Source organism: Dermacentor albipictus, chromosome 1 (genome assembly GCF_038994185.2).
Source record: "Dermacentor albipictus isolate Rhodes 1998 colony chromosome 1, USDA_Dalb.pri_finalv2, whole genome shotgun sequence".
NCBI classification, from domain to species: Eukaryota; Metazoa; Arthropoda; class Arachnida; order Ixodida; family Ixodidae; genus Dermacentor; species Dermacentor albipictus.
Genome location: NC_091821.1, coordinates 430474185 through 430501838, shown reverse-complemented (window position 1 = coordinate 430501838; position 27654 = coordinate 430474185). Strand labels below are relative to the sequence as shown.

Genomic DNA, 27654 nt, shown 5'->3' with positions numbered 1-27654 from the left:
CTGCGACTGCTGTTAACTTTCTTGCCCATAAACCTTCCTGCAGGAATGACCTTCAACGATGGTCCGTTGATAACGGGCTCCACCTCCGACGTGGGCAACGTGTCTCATCGGCTGCCCACCATCCACCCCGTGTACCGCATCGAGTCAGCCACCTTCAACCATACGACAGAGTTCTGCCGCGTCGCCGGCACGAGGAAGGCGCAGGAAACAGCGCTGCTCATCGGGAAGATGCTGGCGCTCACAGCCTTTGACCTGCTGTGTGAGCCCCGTCACATCGAATGTGCAAAGAAAGAGTTCGACAGATGTGCTGCGCTCGTCGTATGAACCGTGCGCTATTTCACTGCATCAGTTCGTCCGCATTCGGTATCTATACGGAGTAAGGTGTGGAGAGATAGAAACAACAATGATAGTCATTGGATTTGTTTTTGTTTTGTCAGAAGCATATGCTTCAATGCAGTGAGGTTCGGCAGTTCGATATGACGTCACCACGAGACCACGGGAATCTCTAGCTGTTATCTCTAGGTAATATGAGGTGTCGGGATCCACAATCACCGCACGCAAGGTCTTTTTTGTTTGGAGCCGTAGCGCCACACGAGTGGACTGACAATAGATATACGATTAGGTAGATACGGCTACTGTCTACTAACCGAGCATGTAGCGTTCCTGCTTTTCCCGCACTATGTTTGGTAATGAAGAAATTCCGGCATGACCCATCTCACAATATATATCGATGTGAACGCGATTAACATTCAAACAATGTAGTGACACGCCGTATTGCCACCCGCTGAAACGCGTCATGTGGGAGCTATATGTACTGGAATCGGGCTCCTATCTCGATCTTTCTCCTGGACACGCTCACTGCGTCATCTAACGGCGCGCCCGCGAAGTCTTCCACCTTTCGCGTGGCCCCCGAGATTGTACCGGTAGTGCGCCGGTGCGTCGTAACGCTAAGGAATAATCACTCGCTGCCCGCGGCCATTCGTGGGGATGCGCTAAAGCGTCGGGGTGCTGTGCTTGAGGAACCCGGCTAATGTCGGTTTGACTCCACCGAGGAGCGGAGGAACTGTAAAGAATTTTTAAAGCAATTAGCATTTTTAACCTACCTAAGCCACTTTGCGCGCATATAAATAATGCTATGTAGCCTCTTTACGTCGTTCTTCAATTACAAAAAAAAAATTATCTAAATTTCTCTGGTGTTGGGGAATTCGAACTCACGTTACTCGTGTTCCTCAAGCACAACGACTCAAGGATTTGGCTCTGCACTGCGAAAACGCGTGGACCGGGAGGGATTACTTCTCGATGTTCGAATGCACCGGCACGCTACCGGTGCAGTTTAGGCACACCGCTAGATGGCGTCGCGAGAAAGCGTGAGAGGGGAATACTGGCTACGAGTTCACGGCTTATTTTAACGCGACAGCGTTAAGGAGCTCGTGTCGCAGAAAAGCCGGTGTCGCTGGCGTCGGCGTCGTCGCCGCTGGCCGTGAGCGATAAATCCCAGCAGGCACTTCATGAATAAAAAACAACTTGCAACATGGGCTGGGTGGGAATCGAACCAGGGTCTCCGGAGTGTGAGACGGAGACTCTACCACTCAGCCACGAGTTTTTCTTTCTTTATTGCCTCACTCAGCCACGAGTTCGATGCTTCAAAGCGGTACAAAAGCGTCTCTAGTGAATGCGGTGTTGCCTTAGAAACGAGCTGTTTCTAAGGCTCAGGCGTGCGTCGCTTGCTCAGGCGCACATTTCGATGCCGCGCCGAACGCGGCGCTGCTCGACGCTCACCGCGTCCGATGCGCGTAGTCGCTGCGCCGTAGCCCACTGTCTTACACCCCTTGGCGGGTCGACGGGAACGCTTTCGCGTTCCACTCTTGAAGGCGAAGCATAAGCGTCCTCCAATTTTTTTCACTCCATAATCGTTATTTTAACGTGACAGCATAGAGAAAGAAAAAAAAGTTAAGAGCGGACACTCCCATATACCCACAGCGGCCCAATCGAACCTAGCGCGCCTGGCGGTTGATGAGAGCAACTGGCCTGCACTTCCTGTTTCGGTTTCGCTGGCGCGAAATTTGGATTACCCCTCGTAACCGACGTTGGGCGGTCGCAGAAGCTTGTCATTTCAGACCACTTTTCGTCACCCAAATGGCAACCCTTTATTTGTCGCTTTGATTTAGCGATTCACTCTTTTGTCTAGTTCAATATTTGGTGTGAATTGAGGTAGTGACGCAATTTTTATTTCGATTAAGTTGTAACAGATGGACATAGAGGTAATCATAATTCACTACGGCTTTATCCATCGCGCTTGTCTTCTGTGTTTGGTACAAGCGCTCATATGTATCAAAGAGACAGAGTTTCCGCAATGTTTTTATTCCAAGTCAAGATAGGCTTCTTCTGGGTTCTGCCGTTGTCAAAGCACCACGACACACAGCAGTAGCTGCCGTAGCTTGGACCGCCGGACGGCATGGCATCAGCACGGTCTGAAAATATCAATAAGTCCACGCTTCATTAATTACCAAAAACATATGTACACGTCATAACTGTACCAGGAAACCGCTTTGAGTGAATAGCGAACCGATGCACAATATAAAACCACCGACACATCCTGACCTCTGACCCATATAACCCGGACTTACAAGGATAAATATTAATACCCCGTACAGGGGTGTTCAAAAGTTCCCAGGCCGCCATCCTATTTAATCTCATGGAGGGCATCGCGGCCTGTGAAGTTTTGGACACCCCTGTACGTACTCAGTATAAGTACATTGGTAGGCAAAATAGCAGTTCACATAAGCGTGATGAAGATACATTCGAAACGTCCAAATACGAGGCCTTTGTTCAAATGCGCGCCACGCCACGCCTACGCGACAATACGTTGTGCAATGTCTTCGCCACGAAAAAAATGATAAGGAACCGAAAATTACTAGAATGCGCAGTACTTCCCAACACGGCCGCCGCAATAAGTACATGCAGTAGTCATTGGTGACTTTTCCCCACCATTACTTTTCTGTTAAACAATCCGCACGGACGCATACACCAGCGTCCGTCCGTGCGCCGTAGATACGCACCTCGCTAAAGTACCAAACGCAATAAGCTATGCTCGGTGTTTATGTCACATGCCATTGTTTGCAAGCAATATCGTTAAAATATTCAGGAGCCCTTACTCTATAAGGGAAACGAACAAGCAAAACTTGGCTACAGCGTGCCTAACGTCCTGCTTTCTTTATTTAGGTAGCGCCCGTCCCCGGAACGCCGTTTTCCGTCTGAATCAGCGTGGCGTCTTTTATGTTCTTTCCAGCGTTCGTCAGCCTCTAGAACGGGCCAACGAAAAGACCGTCAACCGTGACGCGATCATTTAAACGCGGTTTAGGAATTCAATTTTCTCGAAACCGGAATTTTCCTGAAATGTGCAATTCATGATATTGACCTTAAGCGTTGTCCAGCAGATCAATTCTAATCTGCCAACACGAACTATTTCAATGGAACGCCGATACCGCGGTTATCGCAAACAGCGCTGGGCAAGAACGGTTTACCCTCGCAAACCGAGACGCAGCGCCTCGATGGCGTCTGACAAGCTGCGAGTCGCAGTGCAGTGCACAGCCGTGAACCGGTGCGAGTTAATGGCAGCTTCGCCTCGTTTGATTATTTTCACGGAACGCAACCAACAAAGATTATGCCGTTCTCGGTGGGGATAGCAAGGAAGTACAGCTAGTACAGCACTCTTGCTACGCGTTTCTTGAGGGGGCATGCTTTTCGCATTGTTCGCGTCTAGCCGCCTCATATAGAGCCGCAAACTGTTTTTTTTTTAGCGAACCTCTTTGCGCTCACAAGTAAATTACTCCAAGCTTCGCTTAAAAACGTGACTCACCTTTCTCACACACAAGAACACCGCCGCAGCCGACGTTCACGAGACGTTCCCGCTGGCACGCCGCTGGTGTCGTTGATTTCTTCTCGATGGACGAATGGTGATTGGTGTTGATGGCAGTACGAATGAAGAACAAAAAGCACGGAAGGTGTCCATAGAGAAAGAAATTAGGTGTCTTCGATAAATTCTGTTTTTATGTATCAGAAACACGCCAAATTTGGGTGTATTATTATTATTTTGTAAAGCGATTGAGCAGAATTCATTGCAACATTTTCTTTTTTTGCGCCTGCGTCCCCTGGCGTTTGGTGAGAGCATTAGTTCGTTACGTAGCCGTGACGTAGTTCCTGAGGCCAGATTTCTCGGAGTGTCCGCTCTTAGTCTTTTTCTTTCTCTATGGTGACAGCTTTAACGACCGCGTGTCGCAGAAAACATGGCCTCAGACGTAGCGAAAGGCGAAAAGAATTTCGAAGCAAATGCCGAACCACGCATACCCAGCCACTCCTCTACCACCAAAGTTGCTCATAATTTGTCTTTCATTCTTTACAAAGTTATTCCTCGGAATTTCGAGAACGGCAGCCCACAAACAAATGTGATGAAAAAAAAAAAAACACCGACAGCGCATGTCCTTTATGTTAGCTCTTCTCAGAGTGAAATATTAAAAGTGAGAAACAATAACGGGAGATCGACCGCCGGAAGAGGCCGCGTTTCTGTCAGAAAGCTCGCCTTTTCGTGCATAGCGCTCGCAGCCAGCGTTTCCCGGTAAATGTTACGGTTACATAAGCTGCAATTGCCGGGAAGCATGAAAAGAAGTGAGGGGTCTTCGGACGCTATCGCGTTCCGCTCTTAAAGGCGAAGCTTAAGCGTCCTCCAAATTTTACACGTCGCGTTTAAGCGGTGGCAAACGGTGAGTTTGTACAGTTTCTTGAATGCTAATTGCAGTAACGCCCACAGCCATAATGATAAGGGTTCTGCCGAAATTTTATTATAATTGAAGAGCGGCGTAAGGAGGCTAGATACACATATCCATTCATAAGCATGTAACTCAGTTTTTTCAATTTTATGTTTAGTTTATGTTTAGTAAACTTCTGCTTACGTTTTTTGTACTAAAAAAGTTATTGTTATCGCGGTGCCATGTATAACGCCTCCTGGGTCCAGTCAAGGTGCTGACGGCAGCTTTTAGCCCGGGAGGACGTTTCTAGTCTGTACTAGAAGAAGAATAAACTTGAACTTGAACTTGAACTTGAACTTGAACTTGAACTTGACAGACATACAGACAAACACGAAGTGGCGTAAGTAGGCTAAGAATGCTAATCGCATTAAAGGTCCAACCCGCTTGAGTTGACACTGCGGCTCCAAACGCACATGCCTTGTGTGAGCTAGGTAGTAATAGTTCCACTGTGTTATTTCTTTTACGTTCATCTTACCTGGTTTGGCAGCGACAGCTTTTATATGAGCGCATGACTGGTGTGTTCTTCATGCGCGATTTCATGCATCATCGGATTTCTCCCAAGTAGCCTGCTACGCGAGCAAGCGAGCAAACTTATTTAGATATCATTCAAGAGCCGCTCTCTGTTCCGTGGGTTGAACTTTGCCGAAATTTTTGTCAACAAGGTTTTTGCACGATTCAAGCATACGCATGAATCCCCGTAAGGTCGTCGCAGCTTTACCAAGGACGGATGTATACAGTCGGCCGCCGCCGCAGCGAAAGAAGTTCGTTAGTAATTGAAAATCTCGAGTAAAGAATCGAATAATGCCTTATTCAATTCGATCTTCGACTCGAATAGCCAGTATTCGTAAACGGGAATAATTTTCTAATAATGTTGAATAGCGTAAATCATCTAGTGTGTCCAATCAAGCATAAAATTGGGGCAAAAGTACGATTTATTTCATCTCGGTGGCCAAAGTACTATAGACATAAAACGCGAGCAGTTGTGTATTAGCCCATCTGTACGTCCTCCTGTTGCCTATTTGACCGCGGAAGTTTGAGCTGTGCCCTCTTACGTGTGACGTCAGCTGGGGGGACTACGCGTGCTCGCTACGCCAGGGCTGGTTGACGTGGCCGGTTGACCTGCCTTGCTAGGGTTCTTGAAAACTTAAACTGCAGGTTTGTGGTACAGTATGCACGGAATATTCTAGAACACTGTTCCCCGCGATACCCATCAGAGTCGTCGTCGGAACTATACGCTTAGTATGGATTGCTCCTGGTGTCGTCTTCTATTTGTCAATCTGTAAATGTGTTGTACGGCGTGGGCGTCTTGTCAAGACTGTTCCGTGGTTGTAGTGCGCTGATAACGACTTGTATTTTATTTTGTGACGACGACAATAAACTGCAGCATTTGGCTTTCGGCTGCCGAGTCTGCGCTGTAATACACTTGTTGCCTTTGTACAGTTCTTACCTTTGTGCAGCGCGCCATGCGTGGTCGGTCACGTGCTCCGTTGGCCACACACGTTTTAACTTTGTTGCGGCTCAGCGCTTTAAGCATGCCGCAAAAGACGTGTGATACCGTGCTCCAGAAATACAGTGCTTTAGCGGCATTGTAGCAAAATACTCTAATTTGCTGCAATGTGGCGTTAGGTAGCTTATGGATTATCAGCTTAGGTGTTTCTGCAGCACACCAGCCGAAGCTGCTCAGAAAACATAATGGAATTGTGAAAACAGAAAATGTGACCGAGTGCTATTGGATTTGATTGGAGTGAACTTTATTTATGCCTGCAGTTGGGCGCTCGCGCGCCCTGACGAGGGCCTACGTCATCTACGAAGTTACTCGGCGCGGGTCTCCGCTCGCCGTTTTCGGCTCGCTGGGTCCCTGCCTTTCGAGTGCCTCGAAGACCAGCTGGATGGTCAAGAGCTGATCATCTCGGTCGTAGCTCTTCGCAGCTGCCTCGAGCCGCGGTTGGAGCGTTCTTGATTTTGACTCTTCTGGATATCTAACGCAGTCCGAGTGCGAGATTCTGTTTCCTGGACATTTTGTGCGGCTTTCACTTAGAATATAGGTATACATAGGTACTCCGCATTTCGTAAAATAAATAAAATAACATAAAATAAAGCTTTAAAAAAGGCCATGTATGAGTAATGTATATGATAAATTCATTTCTTAAGTGCATTGGTTTCAATACCACTAAACCGACCAAACTAGACCCATCAAAACACTGTCGTCTACATTTTAAATGCGCATCGTCGACCACCCATCCGCAAGTTTGCAGCGGTTTGTCAGTGGCTTGAACTACTGGTAGAAGGGCGGACGAAATTAGTGGGCAATAGAGATAAAGATACGTATACTCCGTTTCATACATAGCAGGAAACACCACAAATGCTAGAAGGGCTTCTCTCGCGGCTCACATTTCCGACCGAAAGAATTGTGCCCTACATATGAAAGATTGTTATGTGTACGTAAACGCCACGTAAATCACTCTAAGATGAGTCTCATACGTTTATGTCGCAAAATATGACGCATCTGTTACATGAAAGGCAGCAGATATTATCTGAACCATTTTTTACCATTGAACGATGTGGAGTGACACATTTCTGCTACCAGCTAGTGGCCACAGCCCATCGCTGAATTAACGACCCAGAAAACTCCAACCAAAGTTTGTATTAGGAAACCCGAAATTTCAAATTCCGACCGGTTGCTTCTTGAAGAGTGAGATGGCGGTAGGCGTAGCAGTTCTTGCGTATTTTTTCCTTTTTTTTGTGGTTCGACAGGCGTGCGGGGACCCTGCGCAGTCATTTAAAGCAGATGGCCGGAAGAATTACAGAGGAACGATTGATATACTGGACGCGCAAATGGGCACAAGTAATGGAATTCAAAGTAAACTTGAGTCCGGAGGTTGATCTTCCCTAGAAAGCGTCGCGGATTGAGAACATCCTCCCTACGAAAGGCGCGTGGGGAGGCCTGCATGACCGCACAACTTGTGCACCTTCTGCAGCGTTACCTGCTATGTGTGTATGTGTGAAAGGGAGTGCATTTTTGCGCCGCAGTGTGCTGACCTGCACAAGAAAATTATGCTTCATTACTTACCTCACGACTCAATTCGGCCCTTCGAAGCTAATGTTGAGTCCTTCTCAACATGGCGCATGCCCAAGAGGGGGATTGGCCACAGAAATGATAAAGTGAGTACCTATAAACAACGAAATATGCTCAGCGTTACCCGACTCTATGATCTATGATCTACGATCATAGATCATAGATCATAATTCTATGATCCTGCCACGGGTAATGAACATAGTGCATGTGCGAGGTTCATTTAGCGAGGAGAATTAGTGCTGCAGCTGAAGAAAAGGAGACAAAAACTTTGGACAAGCATCCAATCGGAATTTTCTTCTTTTTAATCACTTGCCCTATGGCATTAGTTAGCAGTGCTTCCCTCTTTGGACCGAGGTTTTCGGTTATCTGTATTCGGATTTCATCTGGTCCTGCTGCTGTGTTATCAGGAACATTCTCTTCTGCTTTTTTCCAGCAGAAGTTTTCTATGCTAAATTTTGGTCTCTCAGGCTTCTGTGTTGCTGAATCTGAGTATGAACTACGCTTTCTTTTTTGCCGGAATTATTCCTATCGACGTACCTTCACGAACCGCAGCGCATCGTTTCCTTCGAAGATGTTAGGGCCTTTATCTGTTATAGCCGTTTGCGAATTTTTAGTTGGAGCTCCGAGTGCTCTTACATGGTTCCACAATGTTTCTGGTGCGCTTCTGTCTCTTTTGCATATGCTATGCACCCAACCTTCACTTGTGTATTCAATTTTCTCTTGCACGAGCTCCCTCACCACCTTTGTTGTCTCCGTATTTATTCCATATAAGGAACACCTCTTAGTCGTGTAATCCCAACTTTTTTGGCTTCTCGATGATCTCTAGATGCCTGATTGCCCTCTTCTACAGCATGCTTTAATTTCCTTGTTCCACCACTTACGTGGCTTTCTCTTTACAATCCAACATTTGTTTGGCCGTGTCTGTCTTATCTCCTGCTACATAATGCTTTCCAGTTCCTTACATTCAAAGACTGTTGCAGGAAACGCCTCCATTTCCTTCTGCATAATTTTTTGCAATCTCTGTTATTTGTTTTTCATTCATTTTTAGAAGTTCTGATGCTATTGGTTTGTGTTTTGTGCCAGTATCTTACCCAAATTTGAAGGTTAAACGTTTATGATGGCTACCCAGGCTATTTTTTCTATGTTCATCTATCATCCTTTCGTCTAGTCGTTCGTAGACCGCTTCTGAGACTAAGGCTTAATCGATACATGATTGCCTATTTCCGGATTGCCACGTTACCTAGCTCTCCATGACACTTATTCTCTCTGTCAACTATTATAAGGTTCTGTTCATCGCACAGATCAAGCACTAGAAAACCGTTGTAATCAGTGTATCTGTCTGAATCCTTTATGTACGCATTCATATCTTCTACTAATAACACCTAGCCTGATCTCTTGTATTCATTAATATTGCTTATGATGCAATTAATTGCTTTATTTCGATCTCCGCTATCACTACCTGTCCATAGGTAAACTGCTCCAAGCAACGTCTTTTTGCCTTCCCATGAGCCGCTAATCCACAAATGTTCCTTACTTGTATTTGTTTTAGAAATTGGAATTCAATGATGATATACAAGGCATGCAGCGGGGGAAACTGCTCCAAATTTATTTCTGAAGCGGTTCATGAAAAAAAAAAAGCTAAGCGAAATGGCTGCAGCGCATTCGAAACACTGCTAGGCGGTCTCAAATTACGAGAATAGCTTTATTTGCAGTGATACGCACTCATGCATGGACAAAGCCACGCACGATACTTGGCAGTGTAGTTTCAGTCTGGAGCTCTGCCAAGCAAGACTGGTTGTGGCAGCGGCGCCGTTTGCTAGTGGTTGCTTTAGAGTGCATAACTTGCACCGACCTTGTTACTGTGACTAGTACAAACCAACTTGACGAGCCACCAGTTATATTAAGTTTAATTGCGGTGCGACGTGATAGAGTAATGAAGCGCCTTTTGGTAGTGCGATGTCGTGTCGCAACACTTCTTGTGAAAAGTACAGCAAACTAATACCTGGGCACGCGCTCTAAGCGAAACCGAAAGAAATGTTCTTTCAAGCTAAACGCTTGCTTCAGTTTTAACCACTGCAACCAAGTTTTTACAAAAGGTGAGCGGTGACGCGTTTCTTTCTTGTCGCTCAGTGGTGGCACGTCAGTTAAAATGCCCCCCCCCCTTCCTCACTCAAGCAGAAAATAGAAGGTGCCCCAGCATATCCACAGTTTTATGATTGAAGACTTATGGTTGTCGCAAGTGTCCATATTTAAGCCTATATTATAGTTTGATTTTCCCTGCATCTCTCTGTTAGTGAACTGCACGAACGAATGGTCCATTCGCCATAATGTTGTGCATAAGCAGCGAAAAAGGCTCGCTGGACAGGAGCGACCAGCAAGATTTAGACTTAAAAGCGAAAAGAAAAAAAAACATTTTATTCTCGCGTTGCAATCGAAGTCGTTTAATAATTGTTTCATTGATTGGTTCCTTCCTCTTCGTCTTATCTTTAACTTCGTTAGGATGCATCAAAACCTACATGCTGTTCTCGCATGGCTACGTGCGTGCATGGGTAGAGAATCCGGCCTGGCTGCGGGAAGTGTGTGGTTTGATCACCACCGCCCGACACCCACTGGTTGCAAGGAGCCGCCCCAGTGGGGCGTGCGGCTTTTCACGGGGGTATACTGCTCGGGAGACGGTTCGCACAGACCGCTATGCTTGCTGTCACAAGAACTCGTACGAAGCACCGCTATCTCTCAAGCTTTTAAGGCCACAGCAAGCAGCATATTCATAATCATCTCTGGCAGAACGCTATGTTCGAAGTAAACGTCGAGGTAAAGAGACAGCTAAGGCTTCTTGTAACGTGTCGTGCTCATTTAAAGCAGTCGTCTGTAATTTTCTGCTAAATTATGGGTGTGCATGCACTTCGGTATGTAATATTCTCTAATATGGCAGAAATATGTCCTGCCGTTGTTTTATTGCTGCCTTCTAAAGAAAGTCGTAGCTATCGAAGGCCGTTGGGACATCGTAGCCCGAAGTGTCCGTCAGCGCTCCTGCGCAGAAAAAGAAGAATGCGATCCAACGCACACTCTTCAATCTATGTGAAACGAAGTGGTTAATGAAATGGTATTTCGAGATGGAGCGGAACAATATGCGGCACAGTATTGTGGATTATCGTACGTTACGAGATTTGATCAACGTTAGTCTTTTTTTTTAATTTCGTGACGATAACTTTGTGGCCTTATTCAGACTAAGTAACATGCTGGCCAACAGGTGACATACATGTTTAGAAAGGCAGCGCTGAAACGCAGGACAAACATTGAGGCAGGTGACATAAATGTTAAATTAACACAGCCAACAAAAGTGCACCTTTATGTTTGCCAACATGGTTCCCAAAGCGTTGTTCACCACCTGTTCACTACAGCAGCGATCTTGCATCCTATGGTAATTCTTAACAACAAAAGGGGGCGATTCCAAGTGTTGGCGAGGCCAGAGAGTGGCTACTATGTGCGCCGCTTGACGTGTTTTGTGTAACTATACGAGATGAAGTCTATCGTCCTTCATGTTCTATTTACCGTGTGCTGATACTCTGTTCGATAGCCGACTGTGGTGGTTGACGTGTGTCACCGGCGAAATTCAATCTGCATTCATCCACAGCGGTGTCTCTCGTGGTGAACCATATAGCTCAGGTTGGCAAAAAGAATAAAATTCACCCAGTCTCAGTCACAAAAATCTCATTAGTCTCACTTTAAGGGGCTCAAACGCCTAAGAATTCAGAACCCGGCAAAACGACTGGCTCTAAAGATTTACCAAATCAGAGTCAAACAGAGTATAATGTGGGACTCACGGGATTAGTTATACCCATGTGAGCTTAATTAGATTCACAAAATCATTGTACCACTCAGACACAAAGGATCAACGCCTCAGCCCAATTCTTGGATACACATTCACTAAGGATCATGCGGACTGACTCGAATCTAATCACGGGTGCTATAACGTAATACTATTCCAAACTTTCCTATTGCAATTCCGCAATCAGCCTTCGACGATTGGTTAAAAAAATTTTCAGGCCACCATCCACTTCGCCTGTCTGTCACGAAGCGTCATGAAAACCGCGATAGCTCTCCATCTGATATGACGTGTACGCCCTGATTATGCATAAAGAGACCGAACAAAAAATAAGTATTTCTGATTCGACACCTTTGCACCATTAGCGCTCTGTTGTTGGCCAAAAGCTATAGGGCTGTGGCCACTTCGCCTGTCCGTCACGCGACGTCACAAACCGCGAAGACTGAACGCGTCAAAATGACGTGTAGGCGTTAGAGATGCATGACTATGTCGAACAAAACTGACTTTTTCTCTGAATAGCCGGAGACTGCCGCGTTAGAGTTAGAGAAACCGAGGCGGTAACCTGCATCTAAAGGATGGAAACAAAACAAACAATAACAGCAAAAAAAGGCCATGGAGATTTGCAAATGCTTGAATAAATAAATCAGGAGTAAGCATCTGTACAACAACACAAAGTGTCTTGCTATTTGAGGCAAAAGCTGGCTGCCTGAGGATAAGAACACTCGCAATAGGATGAGGTCTGCGTTTGCGGCACCAAAGTCCGGCAACGACTGAGCGCATCGCAATGCAATGTCAAGATAATCACAGCAAGAGCAGTAAGAACCCCCCGTTCCAGAAGCGCTGGGGTTCAAAACGCATGGAAGAATTAACCGTTCAGCGGTTGAGATGAGCAAAATAAGTTCACAGTGACGGTGAAACAAAAAAAAAACGAAAGAAAGGAACTGAGAGGTGAAGCGGTGCCGTTACAGGCACAGACAAGTCTACAATACAGAGATAGAGGTCCTAATGAATCAAGAAAGGAATACAGAACAATGCGAAACGCGAGACTACTATTCATGTTCATTACTATTCATTCATTCACTTATTAGCTTAAGCAGACTAGGTGAGTACTTCCCGCCGCCCCGTTTCGAAGGGGAGGCTACTAGAATTCATCCATCATCATCATCGCATGGTCGAAGTTTACGGATGGCGGTCATGGTCACGTCAACTTTCTTTCATTGCCTGCCAGGGTGACGGCGTGCCGCGCGCAAGCGATGAGCGGCTACGGTGCGGAAGCAGCGCCAGGTGGTAATCTACCGTGCTCTAGCACCATCAGGTACAAGGTGTCCGAGAACGCGGTACAGCCACGGTGCACTACTAACCTTCCATGCATTGCAACGTTACTGGGCAGGCATTGTAAATAATTTAAGAAGGTATGCGTGGGTCTCAGTGAGCCGCTCCAAGAAGCAAGACTCGAGGTATGGTTTTCCTCACCGGCTTCTCCTGCCCTACTCACCGGCAGTGCAGGCGGTCATGAAGCAGGCCAGCGAACCAGCGACCAGGGCGCGTCCGGCTACGCGCGCGCAGTCGGATAGGCGCTCGGGCGCCAGCGTGGCGTAGGCGCCCAGCTGGACGCCCAGGGCACCGAGGCTCGAGAAGCCGCACAGGGCGTGCGCGCACAGCAGCTGCGAGCGCAGGGACAGTAGGCCGCCCTGTGCCAGCTCGCCCATCTTGCCGTAGGCCATGACCTCGTTGATAGCGGCCTTCAGGCCCAGCAGGGAGGCGACGCGCGAGCACTCGTGAAGCCCGACGCCCATCGCCAGGGCCAGCGGCATGAACAGCCGACCCAACAGCCACTGGGATTATCGCGCAATGGAGCAGCTACTGTAGAGTGGAATGAATATGTAGCTCGTGACAAGCTTTCACGGGCGAAGCTGTGTAGGGGAGGATGAGGAGCAGATTTTAATCAAGAGAAAGGAGGCAGTGGGAGATACAGGGAAAGGTAGGTGGCAGGTGATTATGATATGGAACAATGAACTAGTTTATACATATTGTCCAATTCACGGATGCGCGCTTTGGACACAATACGCGTTGAAGTAATGTTGTCCACACGCAGCGTTATCGCGCAAACACATTTCACACTTTCTTCACGTCTCACAAGTTCTAGAGATGTCCATCCAAGCCAGTCTCAAACAAAAAGTTCAGGAGTGATATTATGGTGTGTTGGGTATAGTTAATTCTTCTCCACGCGCCTGTAAAACCTTTTCTGCCGAAAAGGGGCAGGAGTCCAAGCAGTCAACACTACAGTATAGACTTAAGTATCCTTTGCTGTGGCGGCATAAGGAGGGCACACGCAAAGTGAACGAGCTATTGTCTCACGACTGTGACAGACGTTACAGTTAGGGTCCCACTCTCGTCCAATCTTGTGAAGGTATCGGTGACTGTATGCCACACCGAGCCGTAATCGATGGATGTGTGTTTCCTGGCCTCTCCGCAAGCGAAGTGAAAGCCGGAAGCGCAAACCAACGTCAAGTCTATGGAGACGCTCAAGATTGCCGATCTTTAAGGTTGTCGCATTGTCGCGCCATAGCGCGTTGACGGGGAAGGGGGGGGGGGAGTTTTCTGTGTGGAGGCGTAGGGGTATCGAGGAGGCAAAGACGAGCTGTGCAAAGCGGAGTCGGAGCAGTAAAGCCAGTGCAGCGTACAGCAAATCAATAACTGTAGCGTCAACCTGATGGGCTCAAGAAAGGTGACAGGACGAACGCTATCGTGCTGTCACTGTCGTGTTAACGCTACGCTTATTGCTTGAAGTATAACCATCTAGTCCGAGAGCAAGTTGTGCTAATATGTCCCCTATGCAAGCGAGAGTATACTATAGTACTAAGCTCGGACGTAGTTAATTGTTTGAAAAGACTCTGGTATAGCGACGGAATTGCACAGGATATAGTGAACAATAGCAAAGTCTAGGGTGGATTTTGAGCAGTAGCAGAGCGAACTCGCACGAGCGAGAACTCATTCATACGGATTCCTTTCTTGTGATGCACGAGTTGATCAGATTTGCATGCAGCACGGGACGGTATTTTTAAGCGTTACTATAGTGTCCCAACAAATATTATTTCTTGTCGACTTCGAGCTAATTTTTGAGCCTGAGGGCAGCCATACAGATTGCGCTCAGCGAAAAGTCCTTTCCTTTGATACCTATGTTAGAAGGAGCTCCGGAAGAGAGAAACAGTTGTGTGGAGTAGTCACTTTGATCCCTGATTGTTTTCTTCGTCTGAGATTCCGGACTTTTTTGCTATTATAAGGTATGCTGATCGAGGACCATGTGACACGTCACGTGCAAAGTCGTCGATACTTCCGACGCCACGTGCAATCGCGTGCCATCCAGCCTGCTGACTTGTATACGTGAAAACTACGCGATACGCAAGGCAGAGAAAAGGGAGACTGTCTGTATTTGATTTCCTTCAGTGCACGCTTGCCAAACTTGCTCATCACCAGGGCTCAGGCGATCTTGGTCGTCGCCAGCACTGGGGCGCCACCTCAAGCTCTATCGCGTGCGGACGTAATCGGCCCATTATGTCACTCAACGAAATCTAAGAATGATGGTTCTAATATGTAACGAAGGCCTGAAGGAACTGAGGGATCTACATCTCACGTTGAGCGTGACGAACTGCCATCCCACGAGGGATCCCAGGGAGGCGAGCAGCGAGTCAGCCAGCGCCATGAAGGACAGGAATCCCAGCAGCGAGGCCACCACGTGAGCTGCCACACGGAGCTGTGCTGACAAGCCGTGCGACACGGACTCCAGCAGGGTGCAGCCGGGACGGCTGCCACCGAAATGGTCGCAAGGGTACCGGCGTGAATTATCAAATTTGCGACGACAATGAGACGATGCCTTCGTTACAAAAGTAAAAATAAAGGTAAAGAAAGAACCGAACAAGACGAACACGATGTGAACTTGTTAGGCCCATTCTGCGTATATTGCTTAAAAATATTGTGTAGCTGACAGTTTTATCCCTCTCCAATTTGGAATTACTGCAAGTGTTTGAGGAATCCTACCATTCCTACTGTTCAAGCAGCGTTCAAGGGCAACAAATAGAACATTAGAAGCGTTCTGATGTGTTGAAAGCATCCCCGTCATCATCATAATAATAATCATCATCGTAATCATTAAAATTTACTTAGGCGCCCCATGAGGCGTATTGTATAAAGAGGGAGCAAATAATGCAATGCATTGTAGGGCGCCTCTCGTCGGAGGGTCTGAAAACGACTGTCCATGGCGCGGGACGGCCTCTGTTTTGGTGCGCACGCCCAGAATTCTCCGCGGTCACAGCCGGCCTGGCTTCGCCGGAGGAAGAATAAACCTGTGCCTCTCTGAGGGACCACGACCAAGGCAAGGAACTCCTGTCCCAACAACATTCGTATATAATTGCAATAGTGTCCAACCCAAAACACGGGCAAATGTTTACAAAATACGTGGATGGTACACTTAAGGTGCATATCAGGGAATCTCCTGTCACTTCGTGATAGCTCTGCACAGGGCATTGTAACGCATGCTTCTTTATCTTTCTCCGGCAACCGCTTTTCACCAGCTAACAAATGTTAAACGTGGTCGCTAGAAGCAGGACGCGCCTACAAGTTTCAAAAGTTTTTCGAATGTTATCGACAGTTCTATTCGTTATCTGTTTTCACCAAACCTTGTGCAATCTGACTGTGTGCGCGACGCAAACTGTGTAGTACTTCCTGGAAAGCACGCGGGCACCAGCAAATGGGCTAGAACCTTCCATGAGTCATGCATAAAAGCCGATGCTCTTGAGCCGATCAGATTTTCGACGATTGCCCACACTGTATTTGCCGCTATCGTTGCCCTTTGACTGTAGCCAGTTTTTCTGGACACAACTTGGCCCAATAAAGAGTTAGTTTAGGAGTACACAGTTTCTTGCTAGTCTGTTCTTCACCGTCACTACAATGTGACAATATTATACAGCCCGGTTAGGACCAAGTTAGTAAAAAGCCCGTACGCAAAAGTTGTAGGATAAGAGTGAGGAAACACTTTGCTTTCTTAGTGCCTATATAGAAAGATAAAGGGAAGTGCTGCAAACAAGAGGGCCGTATTGCCATTCTTTTTCTTCATCTACTTTCTGGAATAAATGGCTGCGGAGGACACGCTGCTCTGGGCTCCGTTCCTTCATAGCTCCTGAAGCATGGTCAACCTACACCATGAGGTTTTCTGACTTTTACGGAAGTCTAACTTTTCAACTGTCGACTTGCAAAGATCCTTCCTGGGACGCCATCTCCCGCCTGTGGGTCCCTGAGGTGTGACCATTATTACCTTTTACGGGGGTCGCTGAACTTCTCAAGGCCCAGGCAACTCTCCTCCATCTCGGGATAGAAAAGCTTGGCGAATCCAAGCGCCGCCGGCGCCGACATCAATGAGGCGGCAATCATGTCCTCGGCCTTCACCTGTAGTGACAATATTTTTAGTAGTGAAGAATTATTTCTCCCTGACCGTCAACACGTCTACTCTGTTATACGCTCCTCGTGGTCATATGGGCAGAGTGAGTATCACACATTACAGGGACAGTATGGCATTGATACTAAATGTACAGGTTAGATTAATATACCTGCTGGAGGATCGATTATATTGTCAGACGAGAACCACCCGGATGCGGGGATGCACAGACAAAACTATAAACATTGCGATTGCAGACACATTTACTATCGAACCAAATCCACGAAAACTTTCTTCGGGCCTAGTTGGTGCATATTTGAAAGTTTTTTAAGGGTGCAGACAAGATACACGGCACAAAAAAGTAGGTCAAACACAGGACAGGCGCTGTCCGCTGTTTGACCCTCTTGTCCTGCCCTGTCCTGTCCTTTTTCTATTTATTTATTAAGAAACCCACAGCGCTAAAGCATTACAGTGGGGGGGTACAAGAAGAAATACATACGACACCTCTGCTCCTGTACAGTGTTAAAAGTGATAACAAAAGAGGAAAAACGAAAAAAAAACGAAAAAAAAGGCAAAGCCCTTAGCAATGCACATCTACAATCTACAAGATCAAAAAGAAAGCATCATTTGATAAGATGATGCTTTTAGAAATACATTCTAAACGATTCAGTTTTTGTCGCAAATTCACGGACCTTAAAATCACGGTCAACACGATTGGATCTATAAAAAGGCTCTTGCACAAACTTTTCTCGGTCAACCCGAACAGCTGAATAATAAATAGCATGGAAAAACTTCAGCCTCAACTTCTTACGGCGCATGTCTAGTAATTCCCAGTTGAGTGCTTCCTTCGTACGCGATGCACTGTATTGAGCCCCGCGTATGCCAGATACGAAACGAGCGGCAATGTTCTGCACCCGCTCCAGCTTATCTTTATCTCTACGAGTATGCGGGTCCCAAACCGTACACGCGTATTCCAGAATTGACCTCACATAAGTCTTGTACAAAATGTCCCCACATGACTGTGGAAAAGTGTTTGCATTTCGGCGAATAAATCCGAGGATTTTGCATGCTTTAGCAGTGACATAATCGACTTGACGGCGCCAATTCAAAACGGGAGTAAAATAAACACCTGAATATTTAAATTTGAATACCTGTTCCAACATTACATTCCTAATAAGATACGGTTGCATATCAAGGTTTTTCATTCTTGTAAATTTCATATGAACAGTTTTAGACAAATTCAAACTCATATTCCATTTGACGCACCACTCTGAGATTCTGCTCAAGTCTTCCTGAAAGATCTCAGCATCATGGTCACAAGTGACTACTCTATAGAGAACGCAGTCGTCCGCAAATAACCGCATTTGAGCCACTATTTCGTCACTAATGTCGTTCACGTACAGCACGAACAATAGCGGCCCCAACACGGAGCCTTGCGGAACACCGGACACAACTTGCACCTTTTGTGACTGAGTACCATTCACCACCACAAACTGCTGACGTAAGCGTAGGTAATCTTCTACCCATGATATTACTTGAGGACTGATATTGTAAAAGGCCATTTTTTTTATTAGTAAACAGTGCATCATGGTATCAAATGCCTTTTTGAAATCCAAGAACACACAGTCCACGCTAAGACACCTGTCCAGTGCTTCTGCCAGCTCGTGCACAAATTCAGTCAACTACGTAGTACAAGATAGGCCCCTTCGAAAACCATGCTGCCGAGGATTAAACAATGAATGTGCGTCCATATGTGCTACTATACTAGTATGCAAAATATGTTCAAGAGTCCTGCACGCAACTGAAGTTAGTGATACTGGCCTATAATTTGAGACGGTGTCACGAGGACCAGATTTGTGAATTGGCACTACGCTTGCGATTTTCCAGTCATCTGGAAGGCAGGATTCCTCAAGCGATTTTTCGAAAATAATCTTCAAGTACGGTGCAACCGACTGAGCACAAAATTTATAAAACTTGTTTGGCAAGTCATCAGGACACCCACCCTTACCAATCTTCAGATTCTGCAGCAGAGACTCTATGCCATTAATGCTAATAACAACATCATCCATATGACTCACCACCAGCTGGCAATTCAAGGTAATCATATCATGTCTCTGTTGCAATGCACAGCTGAAAACTGAGCTTGAAAGAACTCAGCTTTTCCTACGTCATCACCAATAAAGCTGTTACCATACATAAGCGGTGGTATAGTCACGTGTCTTTTTCATTTCTCTTTGCATGTTTCCAGAATTCCTTCGGATTATCCTTTAATTTCGACTCCATTGAAATTCCAAATGAATGCTTTGCAGCTACGACTGCAACTTTCATTTTTTCGGTAGTTTCATGCAGCTTCAACCAATGATCAGGTGTCGGCTTTCCTTTGTATTTGCTGTAAGCTAGTTGCCTTTTGCGTGTGAGACTGCGTAACTCCCGAGTAAACCAAGGTTTACTTTTACTTCTTCTTTCCGTTAATGTCCACGCCGGAACAAAGCACTGCCTCAGCTCAAACATCTTCTCCTTAAATATAAGCCATAATTCAGTTACTCCAGTGTAGTCGGCATATGTTTCAAATACCGTCCGGTACTCATTCAACGCTTTATTTATCTCGCATACATTTGCTTTTTCGTAGTTATATATTCGTCTGTTTGCTGTTCCAATGCTTCTTAAATGTTCAACATTAATTTCACAAAGCATAGCATTATGATCGCTTATTCCAGGTAGCACGTGAGTAGACCGGACGAATTCAGGTTTATTTGTGAATAACAAATCTAAGATATGGTTCCCACGTGTCTGTTCCGATACAGTTTGACGTAACTCAAAAAATGACCTCTCTGACCTTCCTTTTTTGCCGTGTCTCTTGCTTGGGTCTTAAAACATTTTTGTCAAATGCAGAAAGCTACGCATAAGAACTGATAAAACTGTCAAATGCTCAAGAATATTTGTACAATTCCGTACAAGTATTTTTTTGGTACACGGCCTCCCCTGCATGCCAGAATAATATACGAAGAACAAACAATGATTATTAAATGTACTTGAACCTGCGACACGCCACGGCGGTTTATAGGAGCGCCAACTCACGCCGAAGGTCGTGAAGACGGCGAACAGGCTTCCCGATATGGTGGCGAAGCCGCAGGTCATGATGCAGTGGATCTCGGACCTGGTCAGCTGCGCCAGGCACGGTTTTATCAGGAGTACGGAGTCGGCCTGCGTGCGAATGACAATTGAATGTCCCAATGTTGCAATCTCGGCAGGGTGCTGCGATGCGCGGACAGCGACAACGTTTGTACAGACGTTCACTTTTCTCTCTACACAGCTTCGGTGGCTCATTACGAAGCACATATTAGAGAGTTATAGCTCAGCGAGATAGCGGGGCCAGCGGGGCCAGCGGGCCCAACCGACATAGCGTAGACGCCAGTGCGCATGCGCGGCAAAACATGTGCAGTGGCGCCTAGGCTGGCCCGCTGAGCTATGACGATAGAGAAAGAAATTCTATAACTCTCTATTCTCAGCCACTGATTCCAAATGCAGTTAGCACCCCTGGCCACAATGTTTCTAGCATACGATGCATTTATCAGACTTCGGCATATTCTAGAGAGGGTCCAATAAAGGTGTTATAGGCTAGAAAAATCGTATCCAGTGAGGCGCCCGGCGTGTGAAGTTGGTAGCCGAGACCCATTAGTAACAGTGATTGCCTTCGCTAGTAAAAAAATATTGCTAATTCTGCCGTAACCAAGTGCAGTTATATCAAGGTCGTCAACATTGTGACAGCACGTAGTAACTACAACGAGCCTTTTTTTTAAAAGAAAGTGTTTACAAGAAACGTAGCAACGCGTATCGTCCATCGGAGAAGGCATGAGTATACATGAACCGCACCACGCCTAGAAACATGTTGCTGGTTGCGCAGTAGGACTCGCAAATGGTGGTGCCCATCACGACGGCCATGAGGCGCCCCACCTTGAGTGCGAGGCACTGCAGTAGACCACAGTGGCACAACAACGACACCAGCAGACCGAAAAACACCACGGCAGACAGCACCTGCGTACCAGAAGCCGACCGCGGTCATCGAAATCCATCGGTTCAGGGCGAAAACAGGCGGACGCACCCCCCACCTCCTCCTCCCCACACACGCACACATGCACGCATGCACACGCACGCACGTACAGATGGTGGGCTCGTTTATGCACTTATGCATTCATCATGACGTACAACTCCTGGGTACTCTTATTCTGCGTACAAACAGCAGCGCTTGAACACCGGCTTCCTGCCTTGTCATAGCGATCTGGTTGTTCCTCACAATGACAATTGTCCGAATACTGCCACAGCTTTCGTTAACGTTTCTCATCGCGAGTCCAGCGAGGTGCCACGCGCGTCTTTATGGAAGCGCGCACCGTGAGTGCGAGCACGGGCTTTTGCTGGGGCAGCCCGTCCCCGTCGAGCTGTCCCGTGGCCAGGTAGCCGAACACGAAGCGCGCCCCGTGGCCGGCGAACGCGATGGCGGCGTTCATCTTGTCGGCGAAGCAGAGCAGGGCGCCTCGGCCGACCTTCCAGCGCACCAGGAGCAGGCCCAGCACGAACTGGAGCAGGAAGCCGCTTAGCACGGGGCGCCACTTGATCTGCGGCGAGCACAAGCAGCAGCGAGGACACCGTTGAATTGGCGTGCAGCCGTCGGTTTTACATCAACGGTGTCCGTGGTAGCAATCAAATGTCAATCAAAGAGCAACCGGTAACGCAGCCCTATGAAGCGATTGGAATGCGTAGCTAGACGTCGGTACGGCATACGTGGACATGCGTCGGATATAACGCGAGACTATGAAAGTTGTAAGCTCGGGTAGAGTGGGGTGTTTATAATGTACAATATAGGGAATGGAATTGCACCGAATCTGGTGAACGGGGCCGTTTTAAAAGTCTTGATTTCGGGCACTTGCAAAACACACCCATAGAATACACTTCCAAAGGTGAGAACTCATTGTGAGAACTCGCTTTTACAGCTTCGCTGCTTCTGACATATGGTTTTCTCAAACAGCCGTACGTTTGCAAAGGCTTTTGATTGGGGACCGGTACTGAAGAACAATCGTTTTCGGAGGTTTTAACTTGGAGTATGCGTATTGATACCGAGAGGTATCACGGAATAGTAATGATGTGGTACATAAGCTGAGATAGGCGCAGTCGCAAGACTCAACTGATCATGGCTTCTTGCGGCGCTGCATTAAATTGAACTGTGCAGAACTGTTATTGCAATGTCGAAAGCGTGGCAGTTTGGGCGAGTTGGTATGTCATGACTTCTTTAAGCTTGTTGAGCGGCTCAAAGCGAGCAAAAAGGAAGGTGGAAAGGGTAATAAGAAGGAGCGGAGAACAGAGTGAGCGCCAACTTCCAGACTTCCCAAAAATTCAGACCGCCACAAGCTGTCTGAATGTTTTTTTCACATGGTTACTTTGGTTTGGTTGCGTGGTATTGTGTTGTCTCTTCATGTCACATGGTTCGCTCAGTGTATAAGTTGCCGTCTGTGTCACGAAATAAACCATCAGTTGGAAATTAGCGCTCACTCTGTTATCCGTTCCTTCTCATTAACCTTTCCACCTTCCTTTTTGATCGTTCTAAGCTGCGCTACAAGCCTAAAAAATGTTATTGCAATGTCCTAGTGGCTCGTCAGTGCAGTTGTTTCGATATCAATATCTATTTTGCAACAACAAAAAGGTTGAGAAGTCAAGGAGGCCGAAAGGATGTGCTACGAGACAGACGTACAGGCCTCGAATGCGCAGCAGTGGAAGTGGAATAATAGGCACATTCATAAGATACATCGCAGTCACAGAAAAAAAATATAGGCTAAAATATACCGAAGTATAAGTAGGGATTTGTTTTTCCATTATAGTTCATGGCAAAAGAACACACGAATGTTGTTTTGCTAAGTAAATTTCTGTTAAATTGCTGCTAGAATTTCCTGCAACGTGTGCGATCAAAGCTAGCGCGGCATATTTACCGCAGGAAGGCCTCTTATCGAGGCCTTTCGTAGACTTCAGCTTTCACGGAAACTACGTCATCGCCAGACACGGATGAACGCAGGCCAACACAAGTACAACGAATTGGTGCATAGCCATCTTTACTATAACGCTACGGATGCGCTGGCCATCGGCTATGTTCTCTATACGCAATCGCGCAACAAAACAACAAACGGTAGTCATATATCCTCGCTGCAGCAAATATACGCTGTCAAGCGAATAATTTCTTCGTTAAAGCCGAATTTATTTCTTTGACACGTTCTCCTGTATTTTTTTTATGATACTTGCTCTCGCGAAACCGAGTCGCGGTGTACGTTCATCGTCAAACTGTTCACCTACTGTGTGAGACGCATGCGCGCGATAGCTTTGTGGCGTCTGCCGGTTTAGATGCTGAAGTCAGCGGTAGTGCTGCGTCACGTTTCTTCATCGCCTGGGATGACGGTTCCAGGCCGCATTCGTCGCCGAAATTCGGAAAATTGGGGAATGTCGGGAGGTATGTGCATAGTAAACCAAGGTTGTGGGTACCTTGCAGCGTGTACCATCAAGGTTGCTGGTAAACCCGCTATGCCCTGCATCATAATTCCGTGGAAGCTATGCGAGAAGTTCGGTAAGCCAAAACGTGCAACTCGGTGCGTATCACAGTCGTGCAGTTTCGCGGTCGCCGAACCTGGGCGTGGGGCGCCGCGACGAGCTGCGAATGAAAAACCCGGGAAGGAAAAATAACGCAACGGAAAATGATCTTAAACAATGTATTTACTCTTGCTTTCTACACATTGAGGTGCATCCCAGCCATCACTAACCTACGATCACGGCACTTTACCCTACCTAACACTTTCTACATCCTGCATTATGCTGGGATCGGCATAAAGTATGAAATCAATTTCATTTATTGTTTTACCATTAGGGCTTTTCAATTTCACCATTACGCTTTTCAGTATTTCACCAAAGAAGAGAATAGTGAATGAAGAACTGTGACGGGCAAACGTCAGGTGGTATAAAGGCTGTACAGACAGGGGTAAAGTGCCTCAGGTAGGCGGGTAGACGTTTCGATAGCTGGACCTATCTTCGTTGAAGGTGGCATTGTAATCCATGGACCTATCTTTGTTGAAGGTGGCATTGTAATCCATGGCCTGTTAACCCGTTAAATCTACCCAAACATTGACCAGCCTGTCTGAGCCACTTTACCCCTCTTTATTAGGCTACTTTCATCATCCTCATCAGCCTGGTTACGCCCACTGCAGGGCAAAGGTCTCCCCCATACTTCTCCAACAACCCCAGTCATGTACTAATTGTGGCCATGTCGTCCCTGTAAACGTAATATCACCCGCCCACTTAGCTTTCCGCCGTCGCCTGCTACGCTTCCCTTCCGTTGGAATACAGTCCGTAACCCTTAATGACCATCGGTTATCTTCCCTCCTCATTACTTGCCCTGCCCATGCCCATTTATTTTTCTTGATTTCAACTAAGATGTCCTTAACTCGCGTTTGTTCCCTCACCCAATCTGCTCTTTTTTTATCCCTTAACGTTACACCTATCATTTTTCTTTCCATAGGTCGTTGCGTCGTACTCAAATTAGGTAGAGCCTTTTTTGTAAGCCTCCAGGTTTCTTCCCCGTACGTGAGTACTGGTAAGACACAGCTGTTATGCACTTTTCTCTTGAGGGTAATGACAACCTGCTGTTCATGATCTGAAAATGCCTGCCAAATGCACCCCAGCCCATTCTTATTCTCCTGATTATTTCAGTCTCATGATCCGGATCTGTGGTCCCTGCTACCTAATTTACTACCCTGTTATACTACTTTACTAACCTGTTATAACTAACACGCCAAGGATGACAGGCCGGCTTTGACAAAGATAGACTCTTCTATGGGAGCATGAGCCAATCTGTCCGAGACAATGCCCCCCTTGTTTATAAAACATCCATCCTACATTGTGTTCGCATCTGTCAACGCCCATGTTGAATTTGGATTCAGACGAAACCGGCAATCCTAGGTAGTTCGTTAATTAGTCAACGCGCTCACTTCGCGTCATTTGTGTTATCTATATGCGGTTAAAGGGTTAAAATATATAATGTCTTCATCTAAGTGCCACTTCACGTTATTGGTGCTATAGTTCAATACGAGTATTTTATTGCAGAAAGTATTGCTCTAGTCTCATGAAAGCGAATTACGGGCATTTATTGGCATCCACGCTAGAGCAGCACAATGCTGCAAAGGAAACGCGTGCAGGTATCTCAGAAATGATGTGCCACAGTTGAAGAAAACATCTCGCGCTAGCTCGTGAAACTGTACGCAAGAAAGGGCAAAGCAGAGATTTGGCAACATGGATTATAAAAAAATGGCTGTGGCTTAGGTAAGGTTAAGCCCAGGATGCGAAGCATACTAGCCTTTATTTTAGTTGTTGAACCACTGTTTAGCCTGGTGAACTGCTGTTGCTTGGCTATATTTGGTTCGGCTAGACGAAGAAACAACTCTTGCATTACTGCTTCGCCTTCAAGAGTGGAACGCGATAGCGTTCCCGTCGACCCGCCAAGGGGTGTAAGACAATGGGCTACAGGGCAGCGACTACGCGCCCCGCATTGGACGCGGTGAGCGTCGAGCAAAGCAGCGTTCGGCGCGGCAACGAAATGTGCGCCTGAGCAAGAGACGCACGCCTTAGAAACAGCTCGTTTCTAAGGCAACACCGCATTCACTAGAGGCGCTTTTGTACCGCTTTGAAGCATCGTACTCGTGGCTCAGTGGTAGCGTCTCCGTCCCACACTCCGGAGACCCTGGTTCGATTCCCACCCAGCCCGTCTTGCAAGAGTTGAGCCAAAGCCACTTCTCCTCTGTCGTGACGTCACGGTGTCACGTGGTTTCATGGTCACCGCCGCGCCTGAGGAGCTGGGTTGAGCTCTCGTAATATGCTTCGCATAAAAGTCGATTGCAAAAAATAAAAGGAACAATGGAGCCACCCTCAAGGCAGGTAAAAAAAGCAGCGCTTTCAAATGCACAAGAACGCTTTACATTAGGCTAGGTTGCTGCTTCATATAGTGTAAACGAACACAGGTGGTCAATATAGACGCGAGGTGAAGCGACGAACTACTCTACGAGCGTGGCGTCAAAGCAAGATGTGCTTTACGTATTGGTTGGGCAGCAGAAACCGTAGGCAGCACGTACTTTGTTACGGTTCTTGGAGAAGACGTATCCGAAGCCGACCAGAAGAAGCATTCCGAAGCTGGCCGTGACGCGGGGTCGGTGCAGTCGCGAGTCGATGGCGACAAACAGAAGCACGGCGAGCCACACAACGGCCCAAGCAGTTCTGTGGGTGAACGAGGATGTATAGAGGTATTAGAAGTTACGGGTGGACATTGCCTTGCAAAAATTGTGCATATCCAACACACATGGTGCAGTCTACATGAAGCGAAACTCTCGTGAAGCGGTTCGCTCGCGCGCACATGTGCTATACAGGGTGTCCCACAAAACTTGACTGAATAACCTTTATTGCAACCAGCAAGAGGTGGTGGCCGGGCCTAGGCCTCCCACGTGGGGACGTCGAGGTGTTGCCTCTTCGCCGCCTCGCAAGTTTGCTGGGTCGCCCATAGTTGGTCGTCAAGGTTGGAGCTACGCAGGGCAGCGTGCCATATCGACGAGAGGGTCGTGGGGTTAGTGTCCGGGTATTGTTGCGTACAGTCTAAAAGCATGTGTGGAGGTGTAGACATGGCAAGTGGAATTGGGGTAAATGTCTGGGTGGATTTTGTTGTACAGTTGTAACGAAGGGTAAGTACTGTTTTGTAGCAGGCGGAGAGTTGTAGCCTGCGCTCGGGATAGTTTGTTGTGTGGGCCGGGATCGAAGGTTCTACACTCTAAGAAGATGGACTTCACAAGATCATTGTAGCACGCCAGGCGATCCCTACCGGTAGGGGCGGCCTCTCCATCTCCCACGCGGTTAACTAGGCCTCGCACTAGGGAGTGGGTAACCTCGTTGAGGTTGGGGAGGTGCGGGTGGACGGTGCCTACATGAGCTGGGAATCAGACGAGTGTAACCTGATGGTCGGTTGAGCGGGGTGCTTGTTGCAAGATGCGCAAGGCTTGGTGTGAAATACGACCGTTGATATAGTTGATAACGGCGGACATGACTTACCACGCCGAGTGATTTGTTTGTTTCACATCCTAGTCCTTTTTGGACATGAATTTTGTACTCACCTGAATTCTTTCTTACTATGCTTACGCCGCAGAGGACTAAAACCAGCCTTGCCGCTAACACCCATCTACTTTGATTGGTGCTGCTCAACCTTTAAATACATCATGTGGAATCTCTCTGTAGTAACATAAAAAAATGTACTGAAAAGTCCGTCAGACTTCAGGTTTGTACGTTTCGAAGCAGCTCCCTTGGAGAATTTAAAATTGCAAAAGCTGCAGCGGGAACGGCAGTTCATCGACGTATGCAGCAGAATTGCATCGGTGGCACAGCGCTAACACGCGCTCTTATTAACCGTGCGTTTGGTGACTTCTTTGACTAGTGTACGCGTTCGCGTCAA

At 47.1% G+C, this 27654-nt stretch overlaps 2 protein-coding genes across 4 annotated transcripts in view; one reads left to right on the top strand and one right to left on the bottom strand.

Annotated features, from left to right (window-relative positions):
• LOC135908610 (peptidase M20 domain-containing protein 2-like) overlaps positions 1–6227 on the top strand; it is an 88127-nt gene extending 81900 nt beyond the window's left edge. For both annotated transcript variants that reach the window (XM_070532288.1, XM_065440430.2), the window contains exon 7: positions 44–6227. In XM_070532288.1, the coding sequence (XP_070388389.1) occupies positions 44–324 (281 nt within the window). In that variant the 3' untranslated portion in view covers positions 325–6227. The remainder of the gene's footprint in view (positions 1–43) is intronic.
• The window catches only part of LOC135908617 (uncharacterized transporter YutK-like), a 141472-nt gene that overhangs the window by 108307 nt on the left and 5511 nt on the right, over positions 1–27654 (bottom strand). The window contains exons 4-11 of one of the 2 annotated variants that reach the window (XM_065440444.2): positions 26294–26435; positions 21527–21751; positions 21012–21173; positions 20217–20342; positions 17019–17149; positions 15342–15513; positions 13203–13542; positions 10659–10911 (exon numbers count right to left, since the gene is read on the bottom strand). In XM_065440444.2, coding sequence (XP_065296516.1) covers positions 10847–10911; positions 13203–13542; positions 15342–15513; positions 17019–17149; positions 20217–20342; positions 21012–21173; positions 21527–21751; positions 26294–26435 — 1363 coding nt within the window. In that variant the 3' untranslated portion in view covers positions 10659–10846. Of the gene's footprint in view, positions 1–10658; positions 10912–13202; positions 13543–15341; positions 15514–17018; positions 17150–20216; positions 20343–21011; positions 21174–21526; positions 21752–26293; positions 26436–27654 lie in introns of those variants that run through there. The other variant, XM_065440453.2, reaches the window with a different exon arrangement.